We start from the raw sequence: 13,736 nt of genomic DNA, 5'->3' as shown, positions 1-13,736 counted from the left end.
GCCCCGATCTGTCTCCTTATCCTTCTCTCCATCTCTCTCTCTATGTGTCTCTCTCTCTCTCTCTCTCTCTCTCTCTCTCTCTCTCTCTCTCTCTGTGTGTGCTCTGAGTTCGTCCTATTGGCTGTGGGTTTGATCACAGTAACTCAAGAGAGTGTACCAAATGGAGTTAATGGCTAATAGTTAATGTGGTTCCATTTGGAGTCTAATTAACATTGAGGGGTTTACCGTGCATGCATATTTTGTTACGGCCTCACCCCCCCCCCCCCCCCCCCACTGCCATCAATATCATACTCATACAACCATACAGTACTGTACATACAGTACAGTACATATAGTACAGTATGAATGTCATTCAGCTTCACGTTTGCGTGACATCCGTGTGTTTTTCCTCTTCAGTTTATCCGCGGTGTTACCGCGCTTATAGGACCGGGGTCCAATTTTAGAATATTTCAGTCATTTTGATAGAATTCAGTCGCCGCGCCAGAGAGACAGCACAGCAGTTAAGTTACAGATACAAAGAAAGGTATACAATTAATGGTTACAGAAGAATTAACGTCCAAAAGCTATAAAAAAAAAACGCAGCGGCTCGCCAAACCACGGCCAGATGGTTATAGTTCGAGGTGTTCAATGTTTCAAATGTATAGTCCTCTATACACCTGCCATGTTGTGTGGACCAACACAGGTGTTTACAATTTGTTTGCACAAGATGTATAGTCTGATTGGTGTAGAAGTAATTCATTTGTTTGCAACACCTGAGAGGAACAGTTAAAAGAGAAGAGAAAGTGGGGGGAAAAAGAAAAGCCGCTGTGCAAATCACAGCACGTCTGTCTGCTCCAGAGATATATATCTCTCTCTCTCTCTCTGTCTCTGTGTCTCTCTCTCTCTCTCTTTTAATTTGTCCGTTCATCCATCCATCCCCCTTGATAACTTTCTCCACGGCAACTTGACAAATGGGCGACATGACATCGCTCAAGGAAAGTGTGTGTGTGTGCGTGCCTGTGCGCCTGTGTGTGTGTGTGTGTGTGTGGTGTGTGTGTGTGTGTGTGTGTGTGTGGGCGGGCAGCGGGCAGCAGAATGACCGTTGTGCGTGCCGCGCTGCCGTGCCGTGCGCCCCCATCGGTATTCCAGACGCACCGTAGACTAGCCCATTCTGGGCGGGAGCCCATTTTTGGTGTTAGCATTGTGTTATGCTTTAGCTATTGAAAAAAATAGCAGATCTACAAGCTCATAGCGCGCCACCGAGTGGCGCGCTACGAGCTTGTAGGTCTGCTATTTTTGAAAAATCGAAGACATTTTTTTAGAATCTGATCTCAGGTCAGAATGGGTTAATAATAATGAAACTGTCAGGATGTAATAGACATCTTTAGAATCTGATCTCAGGTCAGAATGGGCTAGAGAGGCCCGGGCCGCCCGCCCGCCCGCCCGCACACCTCCGCTGTCGCTGTCACCTTGACTCACTGCAACGCTGGGCCACAGGCAGACAATGCTCAGGAAACACTTTAGTACACTATAGCACCGCGGGGGGGGGGGGGGGGGGGGGCTCAGTCACTTCGTATTGTCTGTTGATGTCGGCCAGAAAACCTTCTATGTCACAAAAAGAAGCTGTTTTCCAAATGGATCCAATGTAGTTGTTTGTCACAAGCTCCTGTTGATATTTCGTATGTTTTGTAAAAAATCAGTGGTGCAACCCCCCCCTTATCTCTCTCTCTCTCTCTCTCTCTCTCTCTCTCTCTCTCTCATTAGCAGGCAACAGTGCAGCACTATCTCTCTCTCTCTTTCTGGCACAACAGCGCCCTAGAACATAACACGGACATTGCTGTTCCACTCAAAAAAACTAAAGAAATGTCACACAAAAGCATCAACATAGCAAAAGGTAGAAGATCTCTTTCAAACTGGCAGAGCTTTTAAAACATGTTCAAATGTTAATCCTAAAAAAGTAACGGTTGTGGACAAGACATGCGGTTTCCACCCGACTAGAGGAGAAATATTAATGAAACCCACAACAAGACGGACAGAAAAAGAAATGCAGTTTTTTGTTGTTGTACGTAAGAAAAATAATCAAAGAGAAATACGTTGGAGACACACAAGGTTTCTGCCTGACATGTCTGTATGTATATATGTACGTGTGTGTGTGTGTGTGTGTGTGTGTGTGTGTGTGTGCGTGCATGTGTTTGTTTTCCATGTCAGGGTCGTTAAAGAGACGCGCACGTTCCTGCGCTCATAGGTTCCCTGATGTGCGTTCTGTGTATTTTTAGTCTCACTCGTGTCTCTGCTCGGGAAGGCAGTCTGTCATCATTTATGTAGCTATTAGGAGGCTGTGTGTGTGTGTGTGTGTGTGTGTGTGTGTGTGTGTGTGCTCGTGCGAGCACGTGTGTGTGTGTGTGGTGAGTGGAGCTGTCATCAGCGGTATGGTGTCGTTGATCTGCGCAGGAACCTCAAGCAGCATGTTCTATACAGCTGACAGCTGTTTCTGTTCTTTTCCCCCTGTTTTCTGTTTCAACCGCACTGACGGCTAAACACACACACACACACACACACACACACACACACACACACACGTGCGCAGTAGTACACTTATGTCTTTGTGCCGGTAGAACGTTTTACACACGCGTTTATATACACGCGCGCTCGCTCTGCTCGCTTCCACTCGCACTTTTCTATCACTTTGATCTCTCGTGTGATTGCAGCTTGGTGATTTGAATCGCGGCTGACAAGTGTGTTAGCCCGTTCTGACCCGAGATCAGATTCTATAAAAAAATGTCTTCTAACATCCTGACAGTTTTTCTCTGAAAAAAAGCTATGTTTCTGTGTCAGTCGTCCTTCGATTTTTTTCAAAATAGCAGACCTACAAGCTCGTAGCGCGCCACTCGGTGGCGCGCTACGAGCTTGTAGATCTGCTGTTTTTCAATAGCTAAAGCATGACATGACGACGACACCGAAAAGGGGTTCCCGTTCAGAATGTGTTAGAGAGTCGGGGGAGATGATGAGAGATGAATCCCAACAATGAGGGTGATTTGGAATGATCACTCGGATGAGAGCCTCGCAAGAATAGCTTAACCCATTCTGACCTGAGATCAGATTCATACGAGGTTTCCACTGGACACACGCTGGTCTGATGAACCCATTCTGACCTGAGATCAGATTCTAAAAAATGTCAGTCGTTCTTCGATTTTTCAAAAATAGCAGACCTACAAGCTCGTAGCGCGCCACTCGGTGGCGCGCTATGAGCTTGTAGATCTGCTATTTTTCAATAGCTAAAGCATAACATGATGCTATAACACCAAAATGGGTTCCCGGTCAGAATGGGTTATAATGTTTTTTTACCCTGCAGTGAAATGCCTCCAAGCCATTATTATCACCTGGTTCAATGGAGTAATATCTGGAGCGTTAATTAATTATGGACCGTTAATCCACTTTTATATTACTATCTGAGATTTAAACCCGTGTGTCCTCATTTGGCCAGAGAGAGAGAGAGAGGTGATTGCAACTGGGTTAGAGTTGACGTGAGGGCTATACATTCCACCATAATACATCGGAACAAATCTCAGATCTCAGACCACCCGAAGCATGATTTTTCTTTTTAACAGAAAACCAGTGACGCATTAATAAAGCTTGTTTTTATTAGAATCGGAATCTGGGATTAGAATCGGATTATAAAAGGGTGTTAAAGATTTCTGACGGAGATCTCCGTCCATGGCAGTCTTGGGGCGGGAACCCGTTTTGGTGTTAGCGTCATGTTATGCTTTAAAGCTATTGAAAAATAGCAGATCTACACAAGCTCATAGCGCGCCACCGAGTGACATTTTTAGAATCTGATCTCAGGTCAAAATGCGTCAAAGAACCACCATTCTTCTGTGCGTTAGAATCTGGTCTCAGGTCAGAATGGGTTAAGTAATTGTATAGTAGGCTACTTACAGTACTTACTTTCCACCACTGACAGATTGGACAAAATTAACATTTGGATTCACTAAATAAAGTGACATAAAACAGGTTTAACCCATTCTGACCGGGAACCCATTTTGGTGTTCGCATCATGTTATGCTTTAGCCATTGAAAAACAGCAGATCTACAAGCTCATAGAGCTTGTAGGTCTGCTATTTTTGAAAAATCGAAGAACGACTGACATTTTTTAGAATCTGATCTCAGGTCAGAATGGGTTCATCAGACCAGTGTGTGTCCCAGTGGAAACCTCGTATGAATCTGATCTCAGGTCAGAATGGGTTAACTGAACTCTCTCTCTCTCTCTCTCTCTCTCCAGACGTGACGGAGCCCAACAGCTCAGACAGTCGAGGCGAGCGCCTGGACTTCTTCTGAAGCAGGAGGAGGCGCTGCAGGCGGTGGCCGAGGCCGGCGGCTTCCTGGGCGCCGCCGGCGAATCGGAGGAGGGCGGGGGCGGGGGCGGGGCCACGGTGGCGGCCTCCGTGGCCAACCTGAAGGCGGCGCTGATGAGCAAGAACAGCCTGCTGTCGCTGCGCGCCGAGATGATGGGCGAGGACAACCCGCTGTTCGAGTACCTGCCCAAGGGGGCTCACTCCCTGTCCCGTAAGTGTTGTGTTTACCGTACCGTATATACTGTCCACTACGCACACCCCGTCATTAAGGCATAATGATCACATGCTGTACTGTACACCTACTGTACACACACACACACACGCGTATGCACGCACACAAACACGCTCGCTCTCTCTCACATTCACACTCATTCTCTCTCTCTCTGTCACAGACACACTCACTCACTGACTCACTCATTCTCAGACACATACACGCGTGTGCGCACACACACACACACACACACACACACACACACACACACACACACACACACACACACACACGTACGTGCGTTACACACTCATGCTCGTACGCAGTTTCTATATGGGGTGAATTGATTGTGTATGGGTATTGGGTATACAGTGAACTTACAATCTCTCTCTCTCTCTCACACATGATTTATCTTACTATACTGTACATCTGTGTGTGTGTGTGTGTGTGTGTGTGTGTGTGTGTGTGTGTGTGTGTGAGACAGGCACGTGCATGCGTGTGTGACAGCCAGGCGTGTGTGTGACAGGTGTGTGTGTCTGTGTGTGTGTGTGTGTGTGTGTGCGCGTGCGTGCCTGTGTGCGGAGTGCGTGTGCGTGCGCGCTGTGTGTTGATGCCAGAGACGATTAGTCAGCAATGATTCAGTGAGAGAACATTGTGCATGGACGGCTCCCACTGTTGTTAGAAAATATTTGGATGCATTTCTTCTCCTTGACAGTTATGGTCACATTTATACTGTTATACAGTTCATACAGTTATGGTCACATTTATACCGTTATACGGTTTATACAGTTATGGTCACATTTATACCGTTATACGGTTTATACAGTTATGGTCACATTTATACCGTTATACGGTTTATACAGTTATGGTCACATTTATACTGTTCTACAGTTCATACAGTTATGGTCACATTTATACTGAGGGCCGTTAAGACGGATACAAACGAGATTTAATTGCACAAGTTGTGTCAAGAAAAGATTTTGTTGTTTAACTTCAAATTTCACTTGACAGTTGATTCTCCACAAAGGCATTATCTTCCTTAACCACTTAAGCCATGTTTTTTTTTATATGTTGGTCGTTTAGAAATAGCAGATCTACATACAGCACGTGTAAGAAATCTGCTATTTTCGAAACAAATCTATTTTTAATCTTGTTTAATTAAAACAATAAAACAATGGAGTTGCCAGGGGTACATGTTTTTATTTCCTGAAATGTAATTATTTTAGGCATATACACAGTTTCCACCCGACAGTAGGAGAGGAATGTAGCCTTATGCTGAATTCCATTCCTCGGTATATTTATATATTTACATTTTCCTTGTTGCGAGCGAACGCGTGTGGCCCGAGGAGTTGTTTACTAAACTTTACATGTGTGGTTGTTGCGTATTGTTCTGTTTTACAGCCCTTTCCTTGGCCTTCCTCTTCTCCACCTCCTCAGATTAACCCATTCTGAACTGAGATCAGATTCTAAAAATGTCTTCTACATCCTGACAGTTTTCTGGAAAAAGCCATGTTTCTATGTCAGTCGTTCTTCGATTTTTCAAAAATAGCAGACCTATACAAGCTCGTAGCGTGGCGCACTATGAGCTTGTAGATCTGCTATTTTTCAATAGCTAAAGCATAACATAATGCTATAACACCGAAAGCGGTTCCCGCCTAAAATGGGTTAAATTGACGTCAACAGGGCAAAACTCCTAGCCATTTTGTCTGAGAGAAACACTTCTGTTTTTCCTCTATCGTCCATTTTCATTTTTAATTGCTGCTGCCTCTCGCCGTCCGCCTTTTTTGGAAGCTCGTTTGCAAAAAAAATAATATCCGAAGGCGTTCCGTGTTGGTTTGGTGTGTTTGTTTACTGGTGCCTCGGTTTTGTCTTTGTGTGAAGGAGGAGAAATGTGGCCGACTGTCCTTGCTTTATTTTGGTCTTTCGGGCGAAGGGTGCTTAACTGTCACACTGCGTCTACGACATTCATTATTTGATTTTGTTTTGTTGTTGTTGTTGTTGTGTGTGTGCGTGCGTGTGCGTGTGCGTGCTGAAACGTAGTCCGTAGTTTGGTTTGCGTCTGTGTGTACGTATGTCCTGTATACAGTACGTTTCCTTTGCCTGCGCTGGCTGGCTAGTAATTGGTTCTTTTGTCCCCGAGTTCTGGCTGTCTTTGTAAAGGGGAAGAAAGGGTCTCGGGACTGCATCCCCCAAAAAGCCTCTCATCATGCCTTTAGAGTTTAGCCCCCCACTCACCTACAAAAGATGAGACAGGGCCTGGATTGAATAGACCATTCATTCACACACACACACACACACACACGCACATGAACACGCGCGCGCCATCACTCTTTCTGTGCAACTGTTAAGTGTGCGATTGAGATGTCTCTGTTGGTTTAAAGAGAAAAGTCTGCCACTGCCACAGCAAACACACAGGCTCGCTCTTTCTCACACACAGTCACTCACTCACTCACGAGGCCTTGAGTTTTTTCTTTTTTACGACAAGCGGAATCCAAGAGAATTCAGAGAATGTTAATTATTTTGATCTTTTGACAGGGACCCAAAAAGAAAAAAATGTTTTACGAGCCTTTTATGCATACTGTATATTTCAATTGTCACCAAAGAATAACCCCCCCCCGGGGGAAAAAAAAGTTTTGGTTTGCCAATCCCACTCTCAAAATTCCCCACACACAACAATGGGGGGGTTAGCCCAGCTGGGATCCACACAGGACGTCCAAACCACCACTGACACCCCCCACCCCCACACCCCCCCACGTCCCACCACCACTAACCAACCCCCCCCCCCCCAGCCCCCCCCCCCCCCACCCCCCCCCCTCCGTGTTCTGTCCCGACACTGTCTGTCTCCAAATGAGCGATGGAAATAAACAAACGCTGTGTGTACCTCAGATTACTGGGCGACACTAGGATGTGTCTGTACCGACCCCCCCCCCCCCCCCCCCTCCACCACACCCCCCCCCCCGCACCCACACTGTCAAAACCCTGAGTGTCTGTTGGCGAAACTCCCAGAGGGTACAGATGGGACCAAATAGACCCATTATAGTATGGGTTTGTATACATACAGTAACTGTTGAGAGTGGTGATCCCTATACAGTCTGTGTAAGTGTTAGAGGGGACAAATGGAACCAAATCCAGGGTCCATTTCATGTGACCGTTTCTGACCAAGGCTATAAGTCTCTGACATTTTTTTTCAGACATGCTCTAGTCTATAGTATGTGAAGAGTCTGCCTGTGCTATAAAAGTCATTTTGGATAAAAAAACAAACAAACAAACAAACAGTTTTTCTCCTCTCCTGAAGAGTTAGTCTTGTTTTCTCCTCTCCTGAAGAGTTAGTCTTGTTTTCTCCTCTCCTGAAGAGTTAGTCTTGTTTTCTCCTCTCCTGAAGAGTTAGTCTTGCCACCATGACTGTCTCGGTATCAAAAAGAGTCAAATTTGAGCTCCATTTGTACTCAGAGTTCAATTATACACGCTGAGGATGTTGCTGTGCGGTTTCTCCTTCGTCCGACCCCCCCCCCCCCCCCCCACCCCCCTCCACCACCCAACCCCACCCTCTTGGTTCCACCAGTCACCCCCCCCCCTCACCCGCCCTCTCCTTCCCTTCCTCCCTCCCTCCCTCCCTCCCTATATCTCTCCTTCACCCCCTTCCTTTAACATCCTTCCTCCCCTACTAACCCCCCTCCCTCCCTCCCCCCCACACAGCATTTCTTCTCCTTCACCCCTCCTTAACACCCATCGCTCATGCTCATGTCTTCTGTACTCCCTCGTCTTCTGGCCCGGTTTCCCCCCCCCCAAAGGTTCCTCCCAACTCCTTCTCTCTCTCTGTCTCTCTCTCTCTCTCTCTCTCTCTCTCCCCCTCTCTCTCCATCCACGTCTTCAGCTGTTGTGGAACATCAAAAATCTGTTGTTGAGGTGGGGTTTTTTTTTTAATAGAATCCTGGGAACGTATTGATCCCTTTGTTTTGAGAGAAGGCTGAAAGGTAGAGGCCGAGGTCGCCTGGCCCAAATCAACAGAAAGACCCGAGGATATCATCAGAGCAGATCCCTCTTATAGAGCTTCTATATTGTACACGCACACGTGTGTGTGTGTGTGTGTGTGTGTGTGTGTGTGTGTGTGTGTGTGTGTGTGTGTGTGTGTGTGTGTGTGTGTGTGTGTGTGTGTGTGTGTGTGTGTGTGTGTGTGTGTGTGTGTGTGTGTGTGTGTGTGTGTGTGTGTGTGTGTGTTTGTGCGCGAGTAAGCATGTGTGTGTGTGTGTACTGTGAACACGTGCGTGTGTTTTTAGGAGAACAAAAGATAAGAGCATATGAATGTGGGAGTGGGAGGAAGTGTATAATATAAAACGACTTAATTGAATCAATTAAATTACAGTATGCAGTTCAAGAAGTGGATGTTCGGTAGTATTTTATTTCAACAATAACAAAACATTTCTTACACAAACATTTCTTCATCGGGGTGACTAAGGGTCACCCTAATGAAGGCTGTGTGCTGTTCACAGTGAGAGTGGCCCTTTTTTGTTCTTCAAAATAATGTAGAACTTTGTGTGAACTCATCAAAGGAAGCCGTCGTGTCATGTCATGTCCTTTAGGCCTATGTATGTACTGTATAACCGCTTAACACTAGCGTACTCTGGTCCTGCCATAACAGGAGAGCTTGCAGATGGTTTTATATTCAGCGCAAAGACACTTGTTGTAGAGTGAGAAATGCAGGGCAGCAACTTTCAAGATTTTTCAAAGATAGCAGACCTACAAGCTCGTAGCGCGCCTGGACAGTTATAGCTCAGCGGTCTGGGCTCTCCTGTGCCGCGGGTTCGACTCCCGAGCCCCGATGGCCTTTTGCCGCGCGTCACTCCACCATCTCTCTCTCTCTCCCCCTTTCCTCACGTCTACTGCTCCCTATAATTAACCCATTTTGTGCGGGAACCCCATTCGGTGTTTCAAGCATTCTGTTATGCTTTAGCTATTGAAAAATAGCAGATCTACAAGCTCTTGTAGGTCTGCTATTTTTGAAAAATCCTGAAAATATCTATTTCAGAAAACTGGAGGATTTAGAAGAACTCTTTAAAATGCTGAGGCCGGGCCTAAATGTGTTAAAAGCCCGTCCTTGGTGCTGGTGACTCATACTGGCGCTCTCTAATACACGAGGGACCGTGATTCTTCTTTTTTCTCCCCCGATTACTTCTTTCATTAATGTTTTGCTTCTTTTATTTTGTTCATTTTCTAAAGAGAAAGAAAAAAAGACAAAGTATTTGAAAAAAAACACGTCTCCCTCACACAGTATGAGTCACCGCAACGAAGGACTGTTATTATTGACGAATCTATCATGGTTTAAAAATGGAGTTTGAAGTTATACAATGTGGGTCTGTAATTGGAAGGAGGTTGTGTCTGATCAAAATTAATATCAAATATCTACAAAAACCCTTCCGGGGGGGGGGGGTGCTCCCAAAAGTCTGAACTCGTAGTAGACGATAAATATTAACCACGTTTGTTTTTAAAGTGAAATATCCCTTTAAGATGTGTGGGATTAGCTGCGGCCCTCGGTGCCTCTGCTCTGTGCGTCGACCAATCAATAGCCAGGAGGTGGATTTCCCTGGACAGTCCCTGGACAGTCCATGTGCTTCGTCGCCGCTTATTAGACCGAACAACATCCAATCAGGAGGCAGGGATCAGACAGTACAGACATTATTATCGAACTCGTACTGTACCTCTCTCTCTCTCTGTCTCTGATGGTTCGTCTCTCTGACGGTTCGTGTCTGCTGAAGCCTATACAGGGATTGTCGTCGCTGCCTCTCGACCCACCGTAGAGTTAAATCCTGTCCGCGTTGAAAAGGACACTTCTCGTAGAGGTGTGAAGCGGGGGGTCTTCAGCCTTTTTATGCATGCCAGGGAGCCTTTATATTAGCTGAGATATAGAGATGATGATGGAGACCCTCATGCTGCATGTTGTACACAAAGTTGTGTTGCAGATTAAACCTTTTCACAGATTTCATAGATGGGACTGCAGGGTTCATCCATCAGTGGATTGGAGTCATGTTAATGTGTGTTTCAGATACTGTATAGCTTGACCTGTGGCTCAGTACTTGGTCTGCCCCTACCCCCTACCCCCTTTAGGATCCCTAAACTTATTTGCCATTTTGACCTGAGATCAGATTAAAAAAAAATGTCTTCTACATCCTGACAGTTTTCTGAAAAAGATACGTTTGTATGTCGATTTTTCAAAAATAGCAGACCTACAAGCTTGTAGCGCGCCACTCGGTGGCGCGCTATGAGCTTGTAGATCTGCTATTTTTTTCAATAGCTAAAGCATAAAATGGGTTAAAACCTTTTAAAATAGTTCAACTAGCCTATCTATATCGACACGTCGTTGTGAGCTTGTAGATCAGCTATTTGAACTATTTTTTTAAATGTTTTAAATTTGTAAAAAAAATGCAAATAAGTTTAGCGATAAGGGGGTAAAGGGTGCATGCAGTGCTGTGAGATATATCAGTAAACCTCCTCAGCGATAATCGCCGCGGTCACAGGCTCCTCAGTACAGCGGCATTTAAAATGGGGCTTAAGCGCTAAAGACTTCTATAAATTATTTGTACCAGCAGCACTGCTGTCAATCTTCACATTGGTGAGGCAAGAGAGAGAGAGAAAAAAGCACCCCCAGGCACTATTAAGGGGTCAGCTTTCACTGCTCGTACTACCAACTCATGTGAGACATTTCTTTCTATAAACACTGCTGTCGAGAAGTGTTACGGGCCGGGCCACACATAAAGACTTCCAGGGAGTGCTTTAAGAGTTGGAGAAAAGTGTACACACACACACTCTGACACCGTTATTGATCGAACACTTCATTAGTTTCCCGCAAAACGACATCATGCACTGCAGTGTGCAGAGAAACGGCCTGTCAACACGCTCATGGCGGTACTGTAGATAAGGATCAGCACCAGCTGTATTGTCAGATTGATTGATTGATTGATTGATTGATTGATTACGTCATTCGTTTTGCGTATAAACGGCATGCACTGCAGTGTACAGTATAAGACATTAACCCATTCTGACCTGAGATCAGATTCTAAAAATGTCTTCTACATCCTGACGGTTTTCTGAAAAAGCTATGTGTTTCTATGTCAGTCGTCCTTGGATTTTTCAAAAATAGCAGACCTACAAGCTCGTAGCGCGCCACTCGGTGGCGCGCTATGAGCTTGTAGATCTGCTATTTTTCAATAGCTAACGACACCAAAAGGGGTTCCCGCGTAAAATGGGTTAAAGTTAAGGATATAGGATAGCAAAACAGTCCTGCATGGGGACTTGTTTCCATTGTGGTCCTATGCATCCAATTCATCAACAACATAGCATACAAAATTAACACAAAACACAAATCATCAACAGATAAAAAACCCTATGTGGGCCAATACTGTAAACACCACTCTGATATCAACATGCTGTTTCAGCTGCGGTGCCACATTGCCCTGATGTGGCTGCTGTCGATATTTAACCACCACCACTTTTTGGTGATCCTTTTATTTGGGTCCATATATAAATGATGGTCCATATATCATAATCTACTGTATATGATATGATATTACTGCAGAAATCAACAATGGCGGACAAAACAATTCCTAATTTGGAACTAAAGAGGCCAGAGGGGGAGGGATTATACCAAGTAGGGTGATACATATACAGTGCAGTATATGACATCACTGGTACCACCAAATAAATCAGTTAGCCTGGTCTGAGACCATTATTGCCATACAAACCCATATATGATGAGAAAGCCTGATTGTTCAAAATTGGGTATATTTGTGGGGATATAAGGGAGCCCAAAAACACACAAAAATCACACCCGTGTGAATTGAGTGGTGCATCTCCCCTCTCCCCCTGCCTCTCTCTCTCTCTCTCTCTCTCTCTCTCTCTCTCTCTGTAATTAGCAGGCAACAGTGCAACACTATCTCTCTCTCTGTTTCTGGCACAACAGCGCCACCTTTGCCCCTACTGGTACTCATAGTCACATAGGTGAAGACAGACATTGCTGTTCCTTGGAGTGGTTGCAGCACTCAAAAATGGGAAAAGTTTAAATTCATTGTGTGGGACCTGTTACAGCTCAATTCATACTCGTTTGCGCGATGACATCACACGTGCACAGCAGGAAAGTCAGCTCCGGTCGGGAGGCGAAAGCCTCGTGCGACGGAGTATAAACGAGACATTAGCAGCCTGTTAGCCACGCTAATTGTCTGCTCTAAAACGACAGTATAAACCTAATAGGACCCAGACTGTTCCTGACCCCGGGAGCAAGTGGTGGTCCATTAAGTGGAGTTCATCTCTTGACAGGATATCAATCTAGAATGTTTTCATACATCTTAAAAGACTGCTTCTTAAATGCTATAATTGTCTTATATTCCGGTGTGTTTGGAGCAAAATCAGCGTGCATAGCTTTTTATAGCTAAGACATTGATGTCAGGGTTAACCGTGAATACAGGCTCATTAGAATGGGACGAGATTATACGATGTGTTTATTGTCCCAGTTTGACATTAAGGTGAGTTTTTCACCTCTAATGAAATGACCAAAATAGGGACTTAAAGGTTGAAAGTGGCTGAGACCGTTTGAATAGATTATCCATGATAGGAGGCTCTCCTTTTAATCTCGGATTTCATCCAATCAGGAGAGGGAACTCATACAGGATATAGGCAGGATAAACACGTTGAAATTGGAATTGATGAAACAAATAAATTGGTGCTGGAGCCCAAGCTGGTGAATGATCTCTCTGTAGATCTATAAGCTCTGTAGATCTATAAGCAGATCTATAAGCTCGTAGCGCGGCACCGAGTGCCGCGCTACGAGCTTGCGGGTCTGCTATTTTTGAAAAGTTTCAGAGCGAACATTTTTAACTAAATCTTTGCTTCTGGGAGGTCCCTGGAACAACATATTTTGAGATGGGGGTCAGTGCGGCCAAATACAGACAATTCTGGAGGTCCCCGACATGAAAAAGGTTGAGCACCACTGACACATAGAAACATGGGTTTTTCAGAAAACTGTTAGAATTCAGAAGCCTTTTTTTGGAATCAACTTCAGTCCAAAATGTGTTAAATGTGTTTACAGAGCTGGAGAGCCAGGTTACTATACCGGGAACAGAACCTCTATAGATCGCTATCAGAATATAGACCTATACGTTTGTTAACAAGAACCTTTCTTGCGTGAACCAAAATATATCACAGCT

General features: G+C 45.1%; 1 protein-coding gene across 1 annotated transcript in view; it reads left to right on the top strand.

Moving 5' to 3' along the window:
* LOC308315145 (zinc finger and BTB domain-containing protein 46-like) overlaps window positions 1-13,736 on the top strand; it is a gene marked incomplete at its 3' end in the record, with an annotated part of 85,247 nt that overhangs the window by 58,070 nt on the left and 13,441 nt on the right. Inside the window, 2 exon segments of the mRNA XM_080762984.1 lie at window positions 4,259-4,309; window positions 4,312-4,542. Of these exon segments, the coding sequence (XP_080619110.1) occupies window positions 4,259-4,309; window positions 4,312-4,542 (282 nt within the window).

This window comes from Protomyctophum bolini (assembly GCF_963924005.1).
Source record: "Protomyctophum bolini genome assembly, chromosome: 5".
Lineage (NCBI taxonomy): Eukaryota > Metazoa > Chordata > Actinopteri > Myctophiformes > Myctophidae > Protomyctophum > Protomyctophum bolini.
Note: the sequence above shows the minus strand (reverse complement) of the source record. Positions and strands in the feature narration are given on the sequence as shown.